Raw genomic sequence first — 25,375 nt, forward strand, 5'->3', positions numbered from 1 at the left:
AAAAAAAATTTTGTCAGTAAAAGAAAAGTTGAATTTACTGCTGGTAATATTCTAAATACAAAAATTTGATCTCGTTTTTGTCGTACTATCATGAAATCAGTTTCTTCCTAAATTAGTTTTCTTCCTAATCGTATGTCGTCTCTTGTTTGACGTCTTCTTCAAATACTGGGTAGTTCTCGTATTGTTCGGAATATTGGATCAGATTTATTGAGGCGTAGAGACATATCTACTAAGTTTTTGTCATATTACATTTTTGAAATGTTCTATTTGTCTAATTCTAATCTAATTTTTGTCTAACTCTAGGTTAGTTAAGGTCTGTTTGAGACTTTTGGTCGCACCAGATGAGTTATGAATGGATTACTATACTCATAGAGTAATTTCAGATAAGGTACGCCGTCTGCTCGTCACGCTGCATCTTATTTTTGGCCGGATAGATTCGTGCAACTTCTTAGTCCAATATCAATCTTAATCTTACTCTTATATCTCCTAGTCTCAAAAGATCTAGTGTACACCAGTTTGCGCGAGTTAGTTCTAGAAAAAGAAAAACTGTATTCTAAGTTAATTTTGAATTGTTCTGGTGTTGAAACTACAAGTAGTTTCAATACTTTACAACTAAATAGGTTGTTAGTTTGATGGAGTATGATTGGTTAGTATTTAATACTTTATAGAGATAAAATATCATATTTTTAACCAATGATAAATACTAGTTTAGATCTGGTTCCATTAAGCTGACGTCGTAGTGAAAAATCTGCAAATTTCAAACTTCTTTTTTTTTGGTTTTTTCCAGTAAGACTGCATGCCTCCCAAGATGTGAACGGGTCAATTAAGTTCAGTTTTACCGAAGATTGTGGGATCCAACATTCATGGTTTCTGGTCCGCGGGATCAAATTATTTGTTTCACAAATTTTTGTTCAGTTCAAAACTTTAATCTAAAAACTGGTTGAAAAACTTGCCTTGATGCCTATTTTGTTTTATAGTATAAAATTTCTACCACTGGCGTAGTGGCACGCGCGTTTAGTACCTATAACCAGTATGAAATTCCATGTGAACAATCTGTGCCTCAGAATTGTGTTTCTACTTGCAATTTCCGAGAAATTAACATGAATTTTACGAAAGGAGTCAAATTCTGCTTGTTTGGTTGAAAAAGCACTCCTCTGCTAGGAAATTTTGTATTCGTTTTTGACTTTTATAGTTATGGCGTTTGCGTCGCTAAGATGTGAACGTGTTGGTTATAATCTGATAATCTGAATATAAAATTAATATCAATAGAGAACTAAAGTCTTCCAATTTTTTTACTAAGACTAAAAGTGTGATTTAATTCAAAATCTCGCACAGCGCCGCACGTACAGGTAAAATTAATTTTGAACAACATAATGAGAAAGCCATTCTTGGTTTTTGTCGCGTTAATTGAAAATCGGATTTGGTTATTTAAATTTCTCGTACCTAACTGTATTCTTCAAAGTTCGAACGCGAAACCTATGAAATTTTAAATGACCTGTTTATTCGTGTTAAAAATTAAAATCGACAACAGCAAAGATAACTAGTTTTCAAAAGTGTGTTTAAAAATTATTGGCAAAAAAAAACAAGTAAGTCAGTCAATCAAAAAGTAGAATTATTATTGATGACTAAATACTACGCGTTACGCTCTGAACAACGAGCGTTTTTGTTTGATTCAGTTATAACAACAGGTTTTCATTCTTTGCAACAAAATACATACTTCAACGTAAACTCATGGTTAATTGAGAATAAATTAAAACTTAGTTATAGAAGACGTAATTATGATGCTGTTTGATTATTTCCAGTCCATCATCCATTTATGGCTTTTTTCCAGTCCAGCTCCCCCATCATCTATCCCCGAGAAACCTGTTAACCCTGTGAGTTTTGCATTCTTACGACCATTAAACATGGGTAGGAACTTTGTATTCGGGTGTTTAAGTTTTTATCTTTTTTTTTTTTTTTCAGCGCAACATCAGGTATCACAAATACTCAACGAAATGGGTCGAATGATGTTTAAAAAAAACCCTTTCAATCGTGATTCGAACGCAATTAAACATGTTGCAAAAAATTGTCGCGGTGTTGAGAAAAGCCGGTTTGATCTTTGAATGTTAGACAAATTTCAAGGAACTAAGCGATCAAGTAAAGTGATGATTGCGTTTTTGAAATTGTTCATTTTGCCAAAAAACTTGTTTTTTTTTTTAAATTTAACAATACTTATGGATACAACATTTAGCTCTTTCTTGTCATTTTTTTGCATTTTAATTTTTCTTTTTTGATTGCTGTTCTTTTCTTTGAGACCACTACTGTCAATAAAGCCTAATTTTATTTTATTTGACGCGTGCGTATAGTTCTTTCATCGCACCACGGACAAGAAACGAAACTAATTTATTGGTAGTTTTCTTATGATTATGGTAAGAGCATCCTGTGTGCAATCCTTGTACGTTGTTGCGTCATTTTTTCTATCCTTTTATATTTGCAAAAGGGGAAGATTTGTAAGTAGATTCTCAAAATGATGATATGCTTTGCCGTTGAATTGTTTTTTTAAAGAGGGGAAAACCGTAAGTATGAACCATAAGGGAGCGGATACTGCAGTCCATTTGCACTTTGTTTTTTTTTTCAGCATATTCTTTTTTATTTAAAAGCTAATTTTACCGCAAAAAGTTCACAAATCGCTGTAAAGTGTTTGCAAAAAAAAATTTGCATCGTTTTTTCATATTTTAGTTGTTTTGTCATATCAATGCTTTTTGGACATCTCGGATTTTTTTTTTGGGGGGGGGGTGTAGAAGATATCTAAATTGTTTTTTTTTTAATTTTCTTCTTTACATGCGGGTTTCATTGAGCAAGGTGACTGAAAGTGAAATGGCGAAAAGAAACAAACACAAGAAAACATAAAAAGCCTAGGATAGAAAGTACAAGCTAGATTGTCCGCAAAAAGAAATTGAAATTTTTTGTAACAAATTGTGAACCGTGAAATAGACATTTTAAAATATGTAGCAGTTTAAAAAATTGATATTGTTTTAAAATAATATTCTATATTGTATTTTACTTAAAGTATGGGTTAAAATTGTTATTTACCTGCTTTTGAAGAATGTGACGAAAAATGTGTGCTCGCGTTGATTTTTGTTCTCGGAGCCCTTTCGACTTTTCAACTAGCCATTTGTGATCGTAATTTTCATGCAAACTGATAGCCAGTAGTGTCATTAACTTAATTTTAGAAAAAATGTTTTACCTGTGTTTTAACCCGCTCATACATAGTTCCAAAAAGAATTGAGGCAAAACAGCTCGTGCTATTAATACATTATAGGACCCTACAATTGGAAAAATTCGGATGTCGAGTGTATTTGTTGAGCACTCAAAAACTGAGTACACAAGTTTGAATCTCCATCTAACTGACGAAAATTTTTCCTTTTTATTTAATTACCTAACATATGTTGATTTTTGTTTGAAATGAAACATTCATATCTCCCAGTTTAAAAAATACAAGAGCTTGCGGTTTTCACTAGTATCATTTATTTACTCATTTGTTTCGATAGAAAAACTTCGCGGCTGCTCACCAGGATTGCAAAATTTTGGCCCTTTTCTTCACTTAAATGATTTTATAACCTTTCTTATTTATCTATCTCCTTCTCTCTACTGCCAATAACTGTGTCTATACCAGTAAGTGATAGTGAAATGTTAATAGAAGTGAGCAATATACCAGAGGGGCCAGTTTTAGTCCCAGATAAGGCAGGTAAGATTTTTTACATTTTTAATTTTGACTGATTTGAAGTCAAATCTGTTACATAAAACTTTCTAGGATATTTTTCTCAAAGGTTTGTAAATGCACAGACATATTAGACTGTTTCGCGTCCCCGCAGGGGCTTGAGCGGAAGAGACCTACAGAAAACATTTGATGGTGCCTCGTGCCATGACTAGCTCATTTAGTTACCATTGTCATTTTTTAAGCTTTACCGTGAACTTTTGATTTTTGTTTTGCCGTATCTAGTCTGCATAAAACTTTTATAACAAATAAAATGATGTGTTGGATTTAATTTTCAGAGCCACCGTTTGTCAAGAAATTAGAATACTACACTACACGTACACGTAAAAACGCACCATTTTGAGAGTGCCTAGAAAAAGTTGACTAGCATTGTAATCGATGGATGTTAAACATTGGGGGACGATATTTTTTCTAGCTTCTTGGATATTCAGCACCTTTAGTCTTTTGGTTAAGTCTGGAACTCGTGTTTGTGCGAAGTTTTCCGTTTCCTATTTTACTAAGCGCTCATTGCTGGTTGAATGCTTAGTAGTTTTATCCTAAATTATAAGTCTCACCTTAGATCGTCAAATTGTCTTGACAAAGAGTAGAGTAGAAACAATAGTTAGAAAAGGTATGAATTAATTAGTTGGTTAGATACAAAGCACTGGGTTATTAGGTTATATAAAAGAATCGAACAGCTTAAAGAATTATACCTATGAGGGGAGGTTGAGCTAATCTTATTTTGTTCATCAATATTTTATCTTCTCACTAAGTTCGGTGGCTGATAAGTATGTATGGTTGCCCTTGATTTTGTCCAAGTCAGCACTTCTGGTTGGGTCGTCTGAATCGTCTTGCCGTAGTCCTTTGAGTACTTGTAGTCCGGACTTCCTCGGGTGTGCGTATCTCGAGTATCTCGATTTATAATTTTTCAAACCTAAAATAAGAATTTATTCTCTTTTTATAAGTGGAAAGGGCTAGACTAATTTTAGTGTTAGGGCAGAAAAGAAAAAATATTTATTTTTAAAAAATCTGACTGAAGAGAACTGACTCGCTGCTTACTGAGCAAAATGAAACACTGAAGATTTCAGGCCAGTCCTTTTGCTCGTAAGCATATACCGGCGGCTGATTCAATCTTTAATTATTCAGGTTTCACTGCTCCTTTGTTCTCCCTTTCTTATAAGGGAATTTTCAACTAGTTTTTATTTGATTTTTTCAAATCAAATATCTTCAACTTATTAGTCCTCTTTGAACAAAACCGCAGCCTTCAGTTTTTCTGATTAAAAATTCGTATTACTTTCTCTGATGCATCATATTGCAGGTGCATCTATGCTAAATCAAAGCAAGGAGAATTTTAGTGCAGCCGGCAAGACTGCTAAAAATTTATCCAGTTTGTTTCAAGTTAAGTTAAAAGGAATGTATTAATAATCGCCGCCCTTTTAAAATATTGAGCATGAAAAAATGAGAAAAATTGGACAAGTATTTAAAAAGGAGTGGATTTTCAAAACAAGATTTTATAGTCCTAACAAGAATAAATCAGTCAATATCTGATTTAGTGAAAAGAGGCTTTAATTTAAATGGCACGCTCCAATTTAGAATTGGGTCGCTAAATAAACAATTAAGACAATGGTCTTTTGTGTGTGTAGTATTTCGCAATACTACAACTCACCTTTTTTTTAGAAAATTAAGCTGTTCGATTCTTACAGTTACTATGGTGAAAATTTAAACACTTTAATGGTTAAATACTATAGTTATTAAATTTAAAGAGAACATCAAATGAAAAAGTTATAAAGATAAGTTAGGTTTTATCTAGAGCTTCCTTCCGGCTTCTAGCTCCATGTTGTATGATCTGAGGATCGCTATCTTCCTCTGTGAAGCCTCGAGTTTTTGTTGCAGTTTTACTATTTTCTTCTTTTTGATTTTGTTCTTGATTCGTAGTCTGCTCATTCCGTCCGTCAGTTCTTGAATGTCGTCCTAATGTTCCTGTCTGTTTTTTACATGGTTCGGAAAAGCAGTTATTCCCTCAAACGGGATGGTGACTTGCGTGCCTCCTGCCTTGAGGATGTAGCCGTGTTCCTCCCTCTTCTTTAATTTCCAGAAGTTGGTTTCGTTCTTTATAACAACTTCTGGCTGGGTTATGAAATCGATAGGCATCATCGCCTTTTCCATTGTCATTGAGTTGACGACTTCAATGAACGATGGCAGTTTCTATCTGTTATAATTTTCCTTTAATGAGTACTTTAAACTCGTTATATATTTTGGATTTTCCGTATCCAATTTGGTTTCTCTGCACTTCTGCAGTTCCATCTTTGGGTTAAACTGGGAAAATTGCGAGGGTTCTTATTTAACCCGTCGTCCATTGACAAAGATTGAACTGCTACCGGTTTCCGTTGTTTCTTCCTGAGAGGCAGCTTTCTTTTATATTCCTCTGGTGCAGGGTCTGCATTTTGGCAGTTCCAGTTTAAAATTGGGTCGTATTCCATTTTGCTAAACATCAATATAAAATGACCAAATATTCAAAATCCCGAATTACATTCGGATATTAAGGCTAATTATCAAATGTTTGAACAATGAAGGACAAAGTGTAAAATTGTATATATATAAAAGGTGGAAAATATAATCTTGTGGTTCCATACAAACCCACCACGGAAAACAAATGAAGAAAAACGATCATGGTGTTTTTTAACCACAGGAATAAAGCACTTTACAACACTGAGTTAAGCTCAGATATTAAACTTATGTAGTTAAAGCAAAAAATGGAAATTTGGGCATTAATTAACCCCTAATCTTCAATGTATGTCCAACTGGGGTCATCCACAGGCTTACCATGGGGTCCCCTTTTATAGGTAAAAGGGACTAGAAAAAACCGGGGGGGGGGGTAAATAGTATATAATATAGCATGTGTAAAAGAGATTTTTGTGTTTATTGTTATTTAAAAAGATTTATAAATTGTGAGCGGATTACTGAAGTCTTGAGATCTTACCAAATGTAGGAATGTAGAGGAATCGTATATGGACATCGTAAAGTGTAGAGGATTAATTCCAGGGGTCGGAAAAATCACAAGGGATGTGGCATAAGGGACAAAAATGTGCCGTATTAGGGAGGCATCTTGTACAAATAATGATACCTTGATGGCAATCAGTAAGATGTTGATAGCTTGCCATACATTGGGTTTGGGTATTTCCCCAAGTTGCGCTTTTAATCATTTTTTCGCATAAACAACAAGGGGAATAATATGAAAGTGATTGGGTATAATTTGGGACTTGGCAAATGGGGCATAAAATTTGTCCATATTTAGAAGAATGGGCTACAATGGGTAAAGTTAGTTGAACCATTTTTAAGGAAGGAAAGATTAAAGAATAAGTCAATTGGAGGTTTGGAAATTGATGTCGATAACATCTTCGTCATTGTTGAAGGCATTTATGATAATATTAAAAAATCTACTGCTGCTTTTGACAGTAAATTTTTCTTCATCGTGGAAGCCAGGACTATAACGTTGGCAAAAAATATCCAACTGCTGTTGATCGGGATGAATATAAATACGATTTGTGCGCGCTTGGTAACCGTCAACTTGGACGAGGAGATTATAATCAAGGACAAAATCAATGTCCATTACCAAGCAGAACATTTTGCGACTTCCTAAACAAACAGCATAATTGTTTATTCATTTTTTTTTTATTGCCTTTACAGGTCAGTCATTTGTTAATTTGTTCGAAGTTTAGTACGTGAACATCCTGGCGGCATATTGGGCATAAGAATTTGTCAAAAATTAAGTTCGTTTTGGATTTGAGAGTCATGAAGCATACATTACAAATAAAATGAAAGGGTTGTGGATACTTTCTTTTGTGAAGTTTTCTTAATTGAAGAGTTGTTTTCAATTCTAGACAACCAGGGCATTCGTTTGCCATTGTATAAAAAGAAGTTATGCCCAAAACTCATCGAAGGCAATTTTGGAAAAACAGATAGGGCAGATGTTTTTGCATTTCTCAAGGCAGTTATTGCATACAGTAATATAAGGGTGCTTAACTATCATATGTTCACCCTTTCGTTTGTTTCTGGATAACACTAATTGGTTGCAGATATTACAGACATCGTATTCTGTCATATTAATTACATGAATAATCTGCCTGCAAATGGGGCAAGGAATTTTTGCGAATGGTGTACTAGCTCTTAGCTTGAGTTTATTATAACAATTAACGCAAACTAAATGTGGTGGTTGTGGAGGTAAATTTTTATGTAATTTTTTCATTTGATCGCAAATTTCCAAACATATAGGACATTCAGTTGTCATTCTCACTGCTCATTCAATCTGGTCTAGATCGCAGGGAATGGGAAATGTTAGGCTATTTGCAAGACATAGTATTAAAGGCCAGTATTTATTGCTTGGTTTAATAATGGTGCTGTGTAGTTCGCCATTATAAATTGTTTCGAAATGAATTATAACAATGGGGATTATTTTGAAATTTTTTGCTAGAATGAAGGAGCGTTGGAAACCTTTAATTTGGACAAAGGTTCCTTCGTAAAAAATTATCATTCTAGTCTAAGGTACAATGTTCACATTCAATATTGGTAGGACAAGACTCTGGGTGATCAGATACAAAAAGAAAGAATGGCCAATATCGGGAAGTGGGGTAAATACTAAGTTCCTCAAAAGTACCTGTTTCGATGTATCAAACATTAACTATCATGTAAACTTGTAAATGTGGTTGTACTTCAAATGTTTTCTTTAAATGAATAACTGAAACTGGTTGGTCGTTGATATTAAACATCATTTTTTCTAATCAGAGAAAATAGGTGGATTTAGAAAAAATTCTGCATTTGTGTCAAAAGCAAGAAAATGACTTAGTTCAAGGAAATTAGGGTGATTTCCTGGAATTGTGATTGTAGTTTATATACTGGAGTTAACCTTACTCACATGTAAAAGATAAAAGTTTTCAGAGTGTTTCTCTACTCCAATTAATGAGTAACGTAGGTTTGGTAACCGGATAAATAGATTACGAGAGGTTAGTGAGATCATTTGAATGGAAATCGCTTATGTCTTTTGGCAGATGACTTAAGCAAGTATTCGACAAAACTAGGAAAAAACTCCAATATGGCGAGTTGTGAAAGGATTCAATTGTTCCTTCTTCCCACGTGTTACAATAATCGAAATATAAGATAAGTTTCGGACAATATGAACCGTTACAGGCGTCGAAGGATTTTTCTATTTGGTAAAGGAGTACGTGACGATTGTTGTGTTTAATTAACATGGGTTTATATTTAATTTTTTTTCTCACAAAAAATAATTTCTTCACAAGCAGTTTCGATTATGGCTGAGTTTTTATACTTTAAGATGTGAAGAATATCTTTGTATCTAGGATTGGTTTCCTTCACGATAATATCGTAATTTGATTATGGTGAAAGTCGATGATAATTAAGTGTAAATGGTTATCAATTGCTACGGATGGTAAAATTCCTGTTGTGACTCGGGAATAGAATTTCTTTGGGAAATGAGGACAAGATATGATTAGGCAGAAATTTTTGATTTAGTATGTCAAGGAACATTTATTTTTCTCCAAATTTTATATTTGGAAAGTATCCATTCAGTTTTGTTGTTTCTGGTTAATACTTATACACAGAAGTGAATTCCTTCGAAATCGGTCATGACGACTGCCGAGCTATTTCCTTCAAGTAAAGAACAAATATAATCATATTTTTTGTTTGAAGAGTCAATTTCAATTTCTTGAACAGTTTCCTCAGGATAAGTTATTATCATAAGGTGAATACAATCATTTGGTTTCGTTTTTGGTAATCTTGCTGATGCTATTAATGCTGGTAGTTTGTTTGCGTAACCTGGGAGTTGAATTAACAAACGAATTTCTCGATCCAAAATTCCAACCAACATTTAAATGTTTGTGTTCAAGTAAATTCTTTGTATCGTGGTGTTTTCACACACAAAAATGAACTCCTTCTGAAGTAATTTTTATGATAGCAGATTCGTTACTTTGAAGAAACGATCAAATATAATTTTTTTCGGATTTGATGATTCAATGACAGCTTCATGAATCACTTTTCCTGGATAAACAACTAGCACGAGGCGTATAAAATTATTGGTTCCTGGTTGAGGCAAGTCAAAAGCTGCTATTCGTGTAAACAGTTTATTTGTAAGTGTGGGAAATTGAATTAATAAAAGAACTTGTCTGTCTAATATATCGACTAGCATTTAGTCAATGGGGATGCACCGTTTTCTTGAGGGCATTCTGAAATAGAAAACTCTTGCCTTAGATTGGTGTTATAGTATTGTTGTTGGTGGTTGGACGAGGGATTGTTGTGCTAGAAATTGTTCCTATTACATTGTTCCGTACTAAATGTTCATTTTGATTATTTAGGTCTGGGTATAAACCAGGTTCGTTTTGTGAATCTGTTGGCATTAAGGGTACTGCAGGTTCATTTCGCTCTACCATAGGTATTGAAGCAGTGCTTTCTTGGTAAATGTTTTGATTATGATTTTGTTGTCGTATTTGTTTTTGTCTTGAGTTTCGCAAATCTGATGATTCAAGATTGGAGTTTTCTCTTGAGAAAACAGAAGTAAAAACGGATAGAACGAAAAAGTTATACGTGGCACCTAATATTATCTTCCAGAAGCTCATAGTACGATTTGTTAGCTTATTAAATTCCAAAGCTTCAATAATTGTTACTATTATTTCTAGCAGGAATTTGAGAAAAAGAAAACAGGCAAAAGAAATTCCGATTTTCTCTAGAAAAAAAGAAACAAAACCGAATGTTCCGATGAAACTATTCATGAAAAATCCCGATGAGAGCAGAGAATCTAGATAAATTTTTTGGTTTAAACCCATTGCGGCGGTTAAAGCGTCGGAATTTGCATAATCCATGTGTCCATTTTGGAGAACAGTTCTTGTAATTTTTTTGAGAATAGATGTTGATGCTGTGTTATGAATAATGTTATCCCAAAAAGCTTTTAATTGTTTTGGGGTATACATGCCTGCGCGTCGCGAATCGTATACGGGAAATTCCGTAATATGGCCTATATCGTGTGGAGCGAACATTAAAGGAGTCTTGAAAGGTATTGGAGCCGGCATTAATTGGTACCAAGATAATTTATCATCTAAATCAAGTTGAAAGGCGTTTTTTGTAGCCACCAACGCAATGTATTTCTTTGGCAAAAGGAAAAGTTTGGCGGGTAATAGGGTCGACAAACATTGTTCGCCCATTGTAAAAGATCGGTATTCGATCAAAGCATTTTTCGAGAACTTTAAGAGGTGAAACTTTTTAGGGCAGTGATACAGCCATCCAACTGCTCCATCGGTGTCCAAAAACATAGAGCGGTTGCCAGTTAACATGTATCCTGCAAGCCTGGTATTTTGTAAAGCTAACATCATTATTGTTAGAATTTGTGTTCTTTCGAGTTCACATTGATTCTGTAATAATTTCATTTCAGAATGTCTGAGTTGTTTAGCATTAAAGTACATTATGTAACCTAACTTTGCGCCCAGATGAAGTTCGTAATCAATTTCATCGGTACCTACATGGCGCCAAAGAGGATCCCGATTTTTATTGTTACGTTCATCATGGAGGAAGGAAAAATTACTTGATCCCAGAGGATAGTTCAAAGGTTTCACTCTTATTTGATCGTTCTCATTTATTTGCATCTGATAGTAATTTCTATCATCATGTCGTATGTTGCTGGATTTACCAGTGTTCATATCAAAACCACCTGAATAAGAAATAAACAAGGACTCGAAATTTGTTTTATATAATGCTCCTGGCCTGCTGCAGACTTCTTGCTGCTTGTTGTAAATGCGAATTTTGAGGTCTAAGCCATTGGGTGCCGATCCCTCACTCCGTATATGATATTGAGGGTGGTCCAACTTATTAGCGTACTTGACCATTTTCTGTTTTTGAGAAAAAAATTTTGTGACTACGCAATTTTCGGGCATGTCCCATGTGTAAGCATAAGGGTCTAATGATGTTGATTTGCATCCGCCTTCGAGTACTGTGCATGGTAATGGGATACCGTAAGGATTTGTACTTGTTTTGTTTCTAGGTTTGAGTTGAACTTTTTGCATGTGCGTTTCGTAGCTACAGTGTTTGATTTGTCCCCTTTTCTTGCATGATGTCGAACTATCTCCTTCTAATGATGTTCCTTCATTTCTGTGTTGTAAAATACTTTCATCCATTTTTATAATTAGTTCATGGGTGTATCCATCTTCATTCACTGTAATTTTGTTGTTTTTTGCTGCTTTTTCGCAATCTTCTGGTGGTATAACAAATTCATAGGTTATCATGTTCATATTGTGAACGATGGAAGAATGTGCCCTTATTCCGCAATTATAACGAATGGGAAATGTTTTAATTTTACACATAACTGCGTTCAGGTATGTTCTATAAGACCGTTGACATACGCTAATTGTGCTATCGGTAGTGTAAAGGTTTTCTGGGCTAACTTTACATAGGGCCACTTGATTTAAAGCATACATTTTATTTTCCTGCATGCTTGAACAGTCATAGTGAGTAACTTTGAGAGAATTCGATACGTTTTCCAAATCATCATTCTGTAGAATGACAAGAGGTATAAATGTTGAAAGTAGAGTAGTAAATTTCATCATTATCGCAAAGTTGCTAAAAATTAGCAATAGTAAATTTTTTGGTTGGTTTTTATTGGAAGAAACCATTGTTTTTTTAAAAAAATTGACTAGTTTGATTGACGATTACGTGTGAGGTCATAGTTTGAATAATCTTTTGTATCCAAATTGATGACCCGGAGATTACAAAATAGGTTTTTTAGGTTTTAGTTAGTGAAGACTATTAGAGATTTTTTAGTTGAATCCTGCTTGGTAGAAGCTGGGTTGTCGCCGATGTCTCTGAGGTCTTTCGTTTGTCGAGCCCATTTGAACAGATTTCTGTCCGTTTTGGGGATGGTGTGTTGATGTAGATGGTATATATGACAATTCATCGAAATTATTACCATTCCTATCGTTTGGATAAAGAGGTGTTGAGGTTAGCCTTCCTTGAGCTAATCCTGGTGTATGTGGTTTTTGTATAGTTTCTGTGTTGTGCTCTTGAAATCCTGAGTCGATATTTTTTTTGCTCAGTTTCATGTAGTTCTATATTATTTTCTCGTCTATGGTGTGTTTCGACAGGTAAATATTCTGATGAACCCATTGGGTTTTGAAATGATTTGTTGGTTAGTGGTGTATTGACAATTTTATTCCTTGATTTCCTTAGATTTTCATAGAATGGTTTGTAGGACTGGTCTTTTAAAACATAGTCATTCACCAGTTCCTTTGCTTTTTCTTCAATGGGAAAGTATTCAATTAGATGGTTTCTATGAGCTGTCTTTTTTACAGTTTGATCTAAATCTAATTGTATTTCATAATTTACTTTCGTTACTTTGTTTGTTACCGTATATGGGCCTGATCGTAGTTCTTGTATTTTTTTTGATTTGCCATCTTCTATGGAATGGTTTTCCAACAGTACTTTTTGACCTATTTCTAAGGGTTTTCCTAATTTATATTTATTTCGATATTTGTGGATTTTGGCGTTGTTTTCAAGACTTTTCTTGTAAGCTGTATTATAGATGTATTTAAATTGGTTCTCTCTGATAAGTAGTGAAGTGTTAATTTTTGGTTTTAATAATGATTGTATAGCTTTATTTGATGATGTTTGTAAAGAATGTCTGTGTAATGGGAGATAAGCACAGAACTCAGAGTTGCACGTTAATTCTGAATTTCGGAGTAATCCTAGTTTTAAAGAGATTGGTATTTGAGGTTTTTGTCCGAAAACAATTTCGTATGTTGTTAATCCAGTACTTGCGTTGATAGTGGTGTTATGAGCGAAAGCGAATTTCGCAGCTAGATCACTCCAATTTCCTTTTGCTTGATCAAAGGAAATTCTAAAATGTGTTCCTAGATGTTTGTTTTGTATTTCCACTTTACCATTTGTCCATGGTGAATATGCGGTTCTGGGAGCATGTGTTATTCCTAGTTCATGAAGCCAACTAGTAAAATCTTCGTTCATGAAAGCTGTTCCTTTATCATAAACTAGTTTTTGTGGAATACCAAATGTGAGAATAAATTTTTCTAAACTTTTTATTGTTTCAAGTGCGGTAGTGTTAGCTACTGGATTTACTTGGAGGAATCGAGAAAATGAATCTACTACAACTAAACAGTGTTTCTTTCCGTTTGATGTAGGATTAATTGGTCCCTTATAATCTATGTGTACAGTATGAAACGGGAAAGGTACTGTATCCGTCCATTGTTCTAACGGTGCTTGGTTAAGATCGTGACGTTTGTGTTTATTTTTTTGACAATCAAGACATCCTGCTATTAATTGGGTTATCCATTTATACATGCCTGGCCAAAAGAAAAATTGCTTTATATTCGCAATGGTTTTGTCTTTTACTACATGACCTGCTAATTGATCTGTATGGGCCAATTCAAATGTTTTTATAAAAAGTGACATAGGTACAAAAATTTTAATTTCTTTTACTTCGGGATTATCTGATGCTTGTTCAATGCAAAGAATATTTCCTATTAATAGTAAAGTTTCAAATTTGTTTAGATATGAAGTTAAGGCTCTTGATTGTCTATAGCGTATATATTTTTTGAGTCTTTGTTTTTGTTTCTTACTAATTCTTTTACGATTTTTATGACTGCATCGGTGTCTTGTTCTTAGGCAATAAGTTCTGTGTTTAAATCTATATTTTTTCCTAGGTTGTTGAAACTAGTAAATATCTGAGTAAGGTTATCCTTGTTTGTAAGTGTTTCGTTAGGCATTTTGGTTGCAAGTTTTTTGTTTTCTAGTTTATTAGTTAATTGTTCACATAATGCAATTTCATCGTTTACTAAACATTCTTGGATTATCTCATCTTGTTCATTAATCGTTTCAAAATATAAGAGGTCGGACTGGTCTTCAATATCGTAATTTGACATATAATCCCCAAATTGGGTTGGGTTAGTGTTCAATTCGAAGGACAATTCGGAGTAGTTATGATCTGATTCTTCGTCACTTGCATTATTATTTGGTACTTTGTTTTGAATCATTCTAACTTGGTTGATAGCTGAACCTTGTATAAAGCAAGAACTTATATCAGTTAGTGAGCAAATTTGTTCTTTTTTGTTTCTTTGGGTATTTTGATTAATTTGTCGTTATTTATTTTGAGTCTAGTTACACCATTCTTATCTTGTTTAATGACAGGAAAAAATTCGTCGCTGGGTCCCTTTTCGGTATCATGGACTATGAAGTATTTTTCTTCGTAGCCATTTTTGTCGTAAAATAAAATGTCTTTAGGAATTTTTTTATGTTTAGGTTGGTGTTTGTCTAAATCTTTAGTTGTTACATTTCTGCTTAAAATATCTGGGAATGCTAGGTTTTTTCCTTCGGTCCAAATAATTTTTAAATTTTGGAATTAAGTTATAACCAATTGATATCTAAAATATCTATGGGAGAGTTTACCTCTTCTTCCCCAAAGGTAAATCAAAACTTCGTGATCAGTATAGAGATATATTGGATGTGGTGAACCTAATAAATAGTGTTCGAATGTTTGTAGAGCTGATACAACACCGCAAAGCTCTCTAGCTGTTGTTGACATTTTTTGTTCTTCTTTGTTATATACTCTTGAATTAAAGGAGATAATACGTTTTCCTTCTGGGAATTCTTGTACCAATATTGAACCTATTCCTATTGATGATGAATCTACGTGTACATGGAAAGGATATCTTGTGTCTGGTATTGCTAAGATTGTATCGGCGCTAATTCTTTCTTTTATTTCGTTAAAAAAAATTTTCATGATCTTGTGTCCATTTAAAAACTGTATCATTTCGTATCAAATCATAGAAAGGCTTTGAGTCTACATGTAAGTTCTTTATATACATACTATAAAATCCTAAACAACCTAACACTCTCATTACATCTCTTTTGTTCTCTGGCGATTTCAATGCTTTGAGATCATCTACCTTTTTCTTGACTTGCCATTTTTACTTATTACATGTCCTAAAAACTGTACTCTTCTCAAAAAAATTTTTGTTTTTTTCTGGTTGAGCTTTTAGTCCTGATTTTCTTAATAAGTCATGGTATGTAGCAATGATGTCGAACATTTCTTCTACAGTTTGTGCTTGCATTATTGTATCGTCTATATAGGTTACTGCTTGATTTCTTTTTATTAAGGGTGCAAAATGTATTGTCATTATTCTACTGAAGAAATTTGGTAGACCCTATAATCCGTAAAAACCTCGTTTAAAAGTGTATTGTTTTGATCCAATTACAAAGCTTGTTAATTGTTGTGTTTCTTCTGTTAAAGGTACTTGATTGTACGCTGAGCATAAATCACTCGTGGTGAAGAAGTTTCCTTTTAGCTTAGTGATGAGCGATCCTATTGGTTCTAATGGCCATGAATAACGACTTAAGTCGGTTATTGAGTTCAGGTATCTCGCATCGATAACGAGCTTGACTATGTTCCCTTTTGGAAGTATTATAATTGGGTTTATAAATTCTGATCCCATTTCGGTATTACTTCCCATTTCTCTAATTATTCCTGATTTACAAGTTGGTCTAGTAAGTCATTCAGTTTTTCTTGGTAATGCAATGAAACTGTTGATGGTCTTTGTTTAGTCAATACAGAGTTTGGTGAAAGCTTTACGTGGAATTTTTGCTTTATTAGTCCTACGTCGTATTTATGTTGTGAATATACGTCTTTATTCTGTAATAGCATATTCATTAGGTCTTGTAATTGATTTTGGTCTATATCAGAGTGAGTAAAGTCAAATTTTTTTAGAAGCTCTTGTTTTGTCTTGTCAAACTTTTTCTGGATTTCATGAATTTGTATATTTGTAAAATGTGTTTGGGAGTTTAGTTCAGACTTGGGTTTCAGGTCCTTCAATTCCTTGCTGAAATCTGTTTCTAGTTCGTATTTATTTGAATAATCAAGTTCTTTTTGTTTCAAAAGTTCCTTGTTTTTCTTTTTTGAATTTTTATGATTTTCACTAATTGAAGAATTTTTGAAGAACAGTTGATCTTTTGATTGCTCGCTTACATGAAAAATATGATCTAAATGTTCGTTTTTGTTGAACAAAACTTCCATAAAAGCTATATTGTCGGAGACGCTGTATATTGTTTTTGAATCAGTTTCAATGTCTTCGAAAGTTTGTCCAATTGAGCCTTTGGATATAATGACCTTCGATTCTTTAGGGTTGTTTAACATTATAGGTAACGTTTTCTCGTCATGGTTACAATAGGTGTTATAAGTATATATTCCTTTTTGTTGTAGATCTTTATCTAGTTTGAACGATGTTCCCTTTTTGAAAACTTTGTCACCTGGGGATATTGAAATGACACGAATTGATTTTGGTGCTTAAGTTATGGTTTGGTCTAAAAATACATTCTGATAACTACTTATAAATGGATAGCTTTTGCTTTTTATATTGCTGACAGCGACTGATACTCCTGGGTACATTTTAAGTTCTAGTTTCGGTGTTGAAAAGTCGATCGATTTAGTTGAATTAGAGAGGAAATCCATACCTAATATATTAAGTTTACATCCGTCCTTGGCCGCAACCCATGCTCGAATTTTTACAGAATAATCACCTTTACTGTCAAAACTAGCGTTAAAATTTGAATATCCTAAAAAATTGAGTTTTTGTCCATTAACAGCAAATGTTTTGGATTGTGCTTTAGTAAGTGTCAACTTTTGTATTTTTACGTTTTCTAAATAGGTATCATAATTTAACAGTGAACAAGTTACTCAAGTATCTACGAAAAATTGGGTTTCAAGGCCGTTATTTTTTTTTGTCTCCGACGGGATGTTGATATAGATTAATATACATTTGTGACTTTTTATCTTGCGGAGACTGTTCTAGTTTAAAGTAAGTTCTTCGCCTTCTTCATCGCTGTAATAGCCATGGATTTTATTCTCACTAAATTGTACTTTAGGGTTTCTGTCTCGACTATTTTCTCTGGAGGATGGTTTTGAATCACCTAGGGATCTTGCTTGATTTTTGAAGGATGGGAATTTATTTTCGTGAGGTCTGTTTTGGTATCGCATTCGATAATTGTCTTGTGAAAATGATCTTCTATTTCGATCGGGTATAGAAATGCTTCTGTTCCTAATTTGATTATAGTTGTTTGAGGCTGTGTTGTAAGTATTATAACGATTTGGGTTATTTTGATCGTTAAATCTATTATTGAAAATTCTATCTCTTGATCCAAAACTTTGATATCGAGATCTATCGAAACTATTTGTTCTGTTATTGAACTGTCTAGTATACGGAGAATATGGTCTGTTATTGTTATTTCGCTGATTATAGCCATTGTATCGATTGTTATAACTATTTTCTTCTCGAGGCCTAGATCTCCTATTATAATTGTCTGAGAATTTTTCACGATACTGAGGTGGTTTTCTGTTTTGATCTTTGTGGTCTTTATATTTAAAACAAACACTGATAGTATGACCTGACCTACGACACCATTTACAAAATCGGGTATGCTTTTGTTTGTTTCTGGGTTCATTTGGATTATAGGCTGCATTTATTTTATGATCTTTCATTAGTCCTGTTAACTCCTTAAGCTGATCCTTTATTCCTTCTATCTCCAACTTATTATCAACACTACTTGAGGCTGTTCCAGTAAACTCACTACTTACTGCAAAACTTAAGTCTTTTGTTGCAATATGATCTTTTAATTGTTGCCATGTTGCGGGTGGATTCTCAATTAGGAATTGATGAGCCTTTTGTTTCAAGCCTGGCGGGCTTAAGCCGCGTACAAAGAATTCCATTTTCTTTGCTGTTCTTTGATCATCATTAAAAGTTGGATTAGGCCATCCACGGTCTACTGCGGTGCTTAATCTATGTATGTAGCTCTTAATGAATTCATCAGGTTGTCTTTTTATGTTTTCTGCTTTATTCGTCTCCTATACTTATCCTTATCATCAGTGAACCTATCTATGAAGTGATCTCTTATATCATTCCAAGGTAAGTTTGCTGCTAATCCCTGATACCATTGAGCGGCTGGACCTCTTAATATTGAACCAAATAAGGCTCTTTGTCTGTTATCATATGCGTTTTGTTCGTCACCTGCGTCTCCTGGTCTAGTGCCTAGGGAAAATGCTATCTTTTTCTCTACTATATCAAAAAAATCTCTTGCATCTTCATTCGGATCTAAGCCGGTAAACTTTTCGAGAGCTAAATCTGGATATGCTACTACGTTTGCTATCTTTGTTTAATTCACTCAATGTTTTGTTAACAATATATAAAGGGTTTGGATGTGTTGTGTACTGATCAATTGTTCGGACTGAAATAATTGTATTTAAGTTACAATGAAGTTTGCTGGGTTCAATGAATACGAATTTTTGTTAGATAGATCAATAGTGCTATGGGGATGATTAAGCTTTTTTAAGATAGAAGTTATCTCTGGGGTATTGCTGCTGGAAAGAAATGTTAATTCGTGAATATTTTTGTGTGGGTGTTTGGACAAAATTGTGATTTGATCTTTTTGGATATTGGTGATATACCAAATAATTTTTGTGTATTTTTTTTAATTTTAGTTTTAAATTAAATGCTGTTGTATTTACTTGATAAAAGTTGGTCATAGCATTTTACATCCTTTTAGGGACATAAATATTTATCTAGGGAATGATAAACAATATAAAAAATAATTAAATTTTTTTTATGAAATTGTTATTATTTTTAACTTTTGTTAAGGAAAATTTTGTGTTTTTAAAAAAAATGATTACAAAAACAAGTAGTTTTGTGCTTGGGTATATTATGATATCAAAAAGCAATCGGGAGTGAAGCAATTAATTGCTCTTCCGGTATACAAATTATGTTATTTGGTATTTTTATTTGCTGAAGAATTGTGTCAATTTCTGGAGTATATCGTCGAAAGAAGACGTATAATTCGTGTTTATCTTCATTAGGGTGTTTCGCTAGTATACTAATATGATTTTTTTCAGTGCTAGTGATATACCATATGATATTAGAGACTTTATTACCTAATTTGAGTTTTAAATTTATTGTACTGACGTCAATTTTAAAATGTGTTGACTTTAATTTCACGATGTTTGTTCTCTTTTTCTTAAGCCAAGTTGTACTATTTGATTAGTATGTCTTAGAGTAATGAAAACCTCTTAGGAATTATTGAATATTAACAAAGGTTATTAAAAATAAGATAAGGAAATTAAAAAATTTCTTTGGGAAAAAAAAATTTCTAAAAACTTTTCTAAGTTTTTCAAGTTTTTTATTCGCTGAAACCTTAACTGAAACCTGAAACTTTGTTCAGGTGAAGTTTTATTGATGCTATGGTATGGTTAACAATATATCTTTATGCCTTTATTGGTTATTATTGGTTCAAAACTTAATTTTTTTGTTAAAACTTTTTAGAAATTTTTTTGACTGAAACGATAAGCTGAAACCTGAAACTATGGTAGCTGAAGTTGAGTTTTTTTAATCTTAAAATTTTCTATACGCTTTATTATATCTGGTTTTCGCTTTATCTTGCAAAAAAATTCGAGAAAACCGAATCTTTTGATATCTTAAACTTAGTTTTTGAAAACTCAAACGTAAAACTCTTAAACTCTCTCAAACACGGTGCATGAAAACAAAAAGTTGGTTTTTGATAGCTGGTCTAGTGTAAATTAGAATTTTGAGCAGGTTTGTAACTTCAAAATCAAAAATTTGTTTGCGGAAACCTAAGTTTTTGGGGCTGAAACTATAATTTCTTTAACTGAAACTATGGTTTGACCACTTGGTTTTAGAGTTTTGAGATTGGAAATTTAGGTTAGTCTCTCTAATATATTTCTATTTCAGCAATAAAATTGCCAAAAAGATGAAAATTTTAGCCTAAAACGACGATTTTAGTTTTGTGAACCTATAAGTTTGAGGGCTCAAACTAACACCTTCTAGAAGTTTTTTGAGTTTAAAAATTTGTTAGTGCATTAAGGATTCCTATTATCTTTCAATATTTTACAAAAATTTCACTTGGGAAGCAAGATTTTTGGGTCTGAAACCAAAAACATCAATTCTGAAACGTACGTTTCAGCCTTAGGAACTAAATTCTAAAACTGATTTGGTGGGTTTTAACACTGTTAGTTTTCTCTAGAAAGTCAAAATTCGGCGTTCGGAGCTCAATTTTGAGACCAAAAACTCACTTTTTGTGTTCTGAAACCTGAAACTAACAAAAACGTACCATTTAAGACCAGGTTTTTGACTTATGGTATCCAAATTTGGGTTTGACTAGTTCAACTTTTGCTGTTTTACCCGAATCCGTTTACAGAAACTTAAAATTTTGACCGGAAACTATACTTATTTTAACTGAAACGTTTGACCCTATAACTGAAACCTAGACTGAAAACAAAAAAATTTTGGCTGGTAAAAATCAATTTTTCAGTGCTTATGCTATCATATGAAACCTAGTTTATCAATATAAAGTGGATGTGTCAGTGTTTTGGACTTAGTTTTTGTTGTGAAACCTGATATTTTTGTGCTAAAACTAAACCTTGGTGTTTGGTGTTATGTGGTTAACATTTAAGATTGGGTTTCAGTGCGTATTCTTATTGTTTATTAGGTGTATATTTAAACTGTGTCATAAAAAACCAATGATTTATTAAAAAACACGCAAATCCGTTCCTTCCTTCTTGGTTTTTTTTTATTTTCTTCCTTAGTGCAGAAATTGGTAGCTTTACTGGTGGATGATTTAGGTTCAAGTTACGTTAAGGTGGATATAATTAAAATGAGTTTAAGAAAAATTGAGGATAAGCCTCGAGAATTGATGAAGGATCAGAATAAATAGCAACAAGCGTGGATGGTTTGAGATAATGTGATGAAGAATTCAATTTATCATACAATTTAGGGTACTCTTAGATTGCACATATGACCACTTAACCCCCTCGAAAAACAATGAAGATATGTAATAAGTTTTTGAGCACTTTAGTTTAATATAGAATTTCGTTAATTTTGGTGATGATAACTTTGAACTGAAGTTTTGGCATGTAATTAGTGGATTACTGGACAAAACGGGTATATCTTACTAGCAGACTTAGGCAGAGAACAATTCTTTCAGAAATTTTATATATTATTATTATAATAGATAATAGTTAAGTTCATGAGCTAATGTCAGTTAGAAAGCCGTCTAATAGACCTCGAGATGGAGGAATATCGTGGGCGACTGCTAGCGCAGGGGATGCTTTCGCAAGAACCCTACTAGGCATAAACCGGCGGCTGATTCAATCTTTAATTATTCAGGTTTCACCTGCTCCTTTGTTCTCCCTTTCTTATAAGGGAATTTTCAACTAGTTTTTATTTGATTTTTTCAAATCAAATATCTTCAACTTATTAGTCCTCTTTGAAGAAAACCGCAGCCTTCAGTTTGTCTGATTAAAAATTCGTATTACTTTCTCTGATGCATCATATTGCAGGTGCATCTATGCTAAATCAAAGCAAGGAGAATTTTAGTGCAGCCGGCAAGACTGCTAAAAATTTATCTAGTTTGTTTCAAATTAAGTTAAAAGGAACGTATTAATAATCGCCGCCCTTTTAAAATATTGAGCATGAAAAAATGAGAAAAATTGGACAAGTATTTAAAAAGGAGTGGATTTTCAAAACAAGATTTTATAGTCCTAACAAGAGTAAATCAGTCAATATCTGATTTAGTGAAAAGAGGCTTTAATTTAAATGGCACGCTCCAATTTAGAATTGGGTCGCTAAATAAACAATTAAGACAATGGTCTTTTGTGTGTGTAGTATTTCGCAATACTACACTATCCTGAGTTTTTTTGGAGCACATCTCGCGTTACAAATAACAAACATTAAAAACTAAATTTTGAATTTTTTTCTGGATAAAAACAGATACTCTTTTTCTTTTGTTTTAGCTTCTCAAACAATTTTCCTTTTCCATTGCATAGAAAAGTTTTTGGACACAGTTTCTGAAGTTTTGCAGACGCATTCCATATACTATGCAAATCATGTAAATTTTTTTTCCAGCCCGTTTATTCATTTAAGTTTTATGCTTTTTAGCTATCATTAATTCCACAAACCATAATAGAGGATCTAAAAGAGGCTACAAAGTATCCGGGTCAGCTGAGCCGATTGATTTACTTTTTTTCGTCGCCGATGGGAAACCATCTTCTAGATGATATTTGGAATCTGAGATTGTCCATTTTTTCAACGAATGAAAGGAATTTGTTGAAATGGACTGAAATTACCGAGAAAGAAGAAGAAAACCGACAATATCAAAAGGACATGCAGAAAGTTTGGGACGAAAATTACTTGATTCTTCTCGAACATCGAAACGAACAGCTTGAACAAAAAAGGCAGTGGTCTGCTTTAAACGAAGCTTACGCAAAAGCGATTCGGCTACTTGACCCAACGACGTACAACATTTTAAAAGCGTTTTCGAAGCTTTTTGGTGTTAAACAAACGAATATTATTCAAGATACTCTGTTCTTAGTAGGCGATATGACAAAATACTGGTCGGGCGAATTAGATGGTCATCATATTGCTGATCAAAGTGCCCGCAAATATGTTGCAGGTTTGGCTACAAAAACAGGTGCCGCGGGCGGGGCAGGTGTGGGTTCAGCTATGGGAGCCTTGTATGGAGGATCGATTGGGTCTGTTATTGGAGCAGGTGTCGGAGCTTTGGCTGGTTCTTATACTTTGCAATACCTAGCCGATGTGCTATACTTTAATTTATTGGACTATTTTCGACCGTTATCGGAGAGAGAAAAGACTCTTTCTATGGCATATCGTTTTATGGAACTGCATCATGATGCGTCGAAACAAGAAGTTGAGCATAATTATCGAATGCTGGCCAAAAAATACCACCCTGACCAGGGCGGCAAACACGAAGATTTTCTCGCTCTTCAAGCAAGCAGAGCGATTATCACACAATCGAGACAACATTTGTAACATATTCAAAATATTCACAACGAACTTGAAAGTGATTTCGTAAAGTTGTTATTTCTGAATTTTCATGTGTCCGATTACACCACCGACAACTGACCCAAGCTTCAACTCATCTACCTAGTCTAGAGTGACCTAATATATGATTTGAGATAATTTTTTCCATATACATTCTTATCACTGTTCACATTCTGCCCAATTTTTATGAGCGCGCATATATAAAATCTGTAATATCGAACTCACCATGAAATTATTCAGATATTCCGATAATTTTATAATCTTGTTGTTTTCAATTTTTGATGCGATAACTCTTGTCCGATAACTCAGAATTTCCTTGAAATTGTTTTTAAACCATTTGAAATTAAGTCCGGAATTTCTCATAGAGTAATTTCGGATAAAGTACACCATCTGTTCATCACGCTATCTTATTTTCGGCCGGATAGATTCGTGCGACTTCTTAGCCTAATACCAATCATGATCTACTCTTATGTCTCCTAGTCTCAAAAAATCTTGCGTACACTGGTATTTGCGAGGTTTTGAATCAAGAACTGCTCAAGAAGTTAGCTTTTTTCTCTTCTGGCTGAAACTATAAATAGTTTCAGCCTTACAAGTTTTTTTTGACGTTTTAGTCATGGACCATGATTGGTTAGTTCTAAGTATTTTATAGAGATGGTTATCAAGAACATAAAAGGATATAAAAAATATTTGTTTTGGACTGGTTCCACCCATCTGGGCTTCAGAAATTTTTTTGGAGTGAATTCTTTTGAAACAGCGAAGGCGCGATGAGGCTTAGTTGTCTTCATAAAGAGAGAAGGAGTACAGTTGCTTGTGTTGAAGAAGTAGGTCTCGTGTATCGTGATTGAGTTGAGGATGGGGTCTAGGTTGCAGACTTATATAGTGATTCTTTGATTTCGTTAAGTAGAGCGAGGCTACGTTCTTAACTTTCCATCAAATAGCAAAATAGGATCTGACTTCTCTGTGTGAAGCGCCACATGACAAGGATTTTTTTGAATTCAAACTGAGTTAGCCATTGTTCTTGTTCAATGGATACCTTTGCTGCGATATTTGCTCCAGAAAACAATCCTGAGAGGGTTGTTACTACGGTAACAAACCAATAGATTTGCCACTTTAGAGTCGGAATGTCGTCAAATTTTATGTGTCGCTTTGCTGCTCGTTCTCTTTGCTCTCAGAAATATTTTTACATTATATATTTATATCTTCACCATATTAGTAATTTCAGTTTAAGTTATGATTGCTGTTAATTTTTTAGCGAAAGCGTTTTGTATTAGTTGTGATTATTTTAAAGAACTGCTCATCCTAGAGATACTCTAATCAAACATATTTGAGTGTGTCATAAGTGTGGTGTAGCCTGGTGGATGAGGCCGGCTATAGAGCATGCTCGGGACGTCCTTTACTAGTGGGTTAGGCTAGTTTAGGGAGTATATTTTTAACGTCTCTTTGAGCAGGGTCTCTTTTCATGTTTAACATTTTTCCTGTTTTTTATTTGGTATTTTTTCTCATTGTTTTTTTAGTTGTGCCCTTTTTTCAAAAATGGATTGTTTTGATTTGTGGGGCTCTTTTGATGTTTTTGTGTTTCAAGTGATTTTCATAAAATTGCAGATCGCTGTTCAAAAGAATAATTTATCTACTTTTAATCTGGGTTTAATCTGGTTTAATCCTTATAACTTTCTCATACATGCGGCTGGTTTTGTTGCATTAGTAAGCTGCGTTGGTTAGCTTAAGCATATTCATACTT

General features: G+C 33.6%; 1 protein-coding gene across 1 annotated transcript; it reads left to right on the top strand.

The window, feature by feature from the left end:
* The first annotated feature begins 1,628 nt into the window (after positions 1–1,628).
* LOC134851774 (uncharacterized) lies at positions 1,629–23,810 on the top strand. The gene is made up of 2 exons (XM_063868002.1): positions 1,629–1,874; positions 22,735–23,810. The coding sequence occupies exons 1-2, from the start codon at positions 1,779–1,781 to the stop codon at positions 23,623–23,625; spliced, it is 987 nt and encodes a 328-aa protein (XP_063724072.1). The 5' UTR covers positions 1,629–1,778; the 3' UTR covers positions 23,626–23,810.
* The last annotated feature ends 1,565 nt before the right edge of the window (positions 23,811–25,375 follow it).

Source organism: Symsagittifera roscoffensis, chromosome 7, assembly GCF_963678635.1.
Source record: "Symsagittifera roscoffensis chromosome 7, txSymRosc1.1, whole genome shotgun sequence".
In the NCBI taxonomy this organism is placed as follows: Eukaryota; Metazoa; Xenacoelomorpha; order Acoela; family Convolutidae; genus Symsagittifera; species Symsagittifera roscoffensis.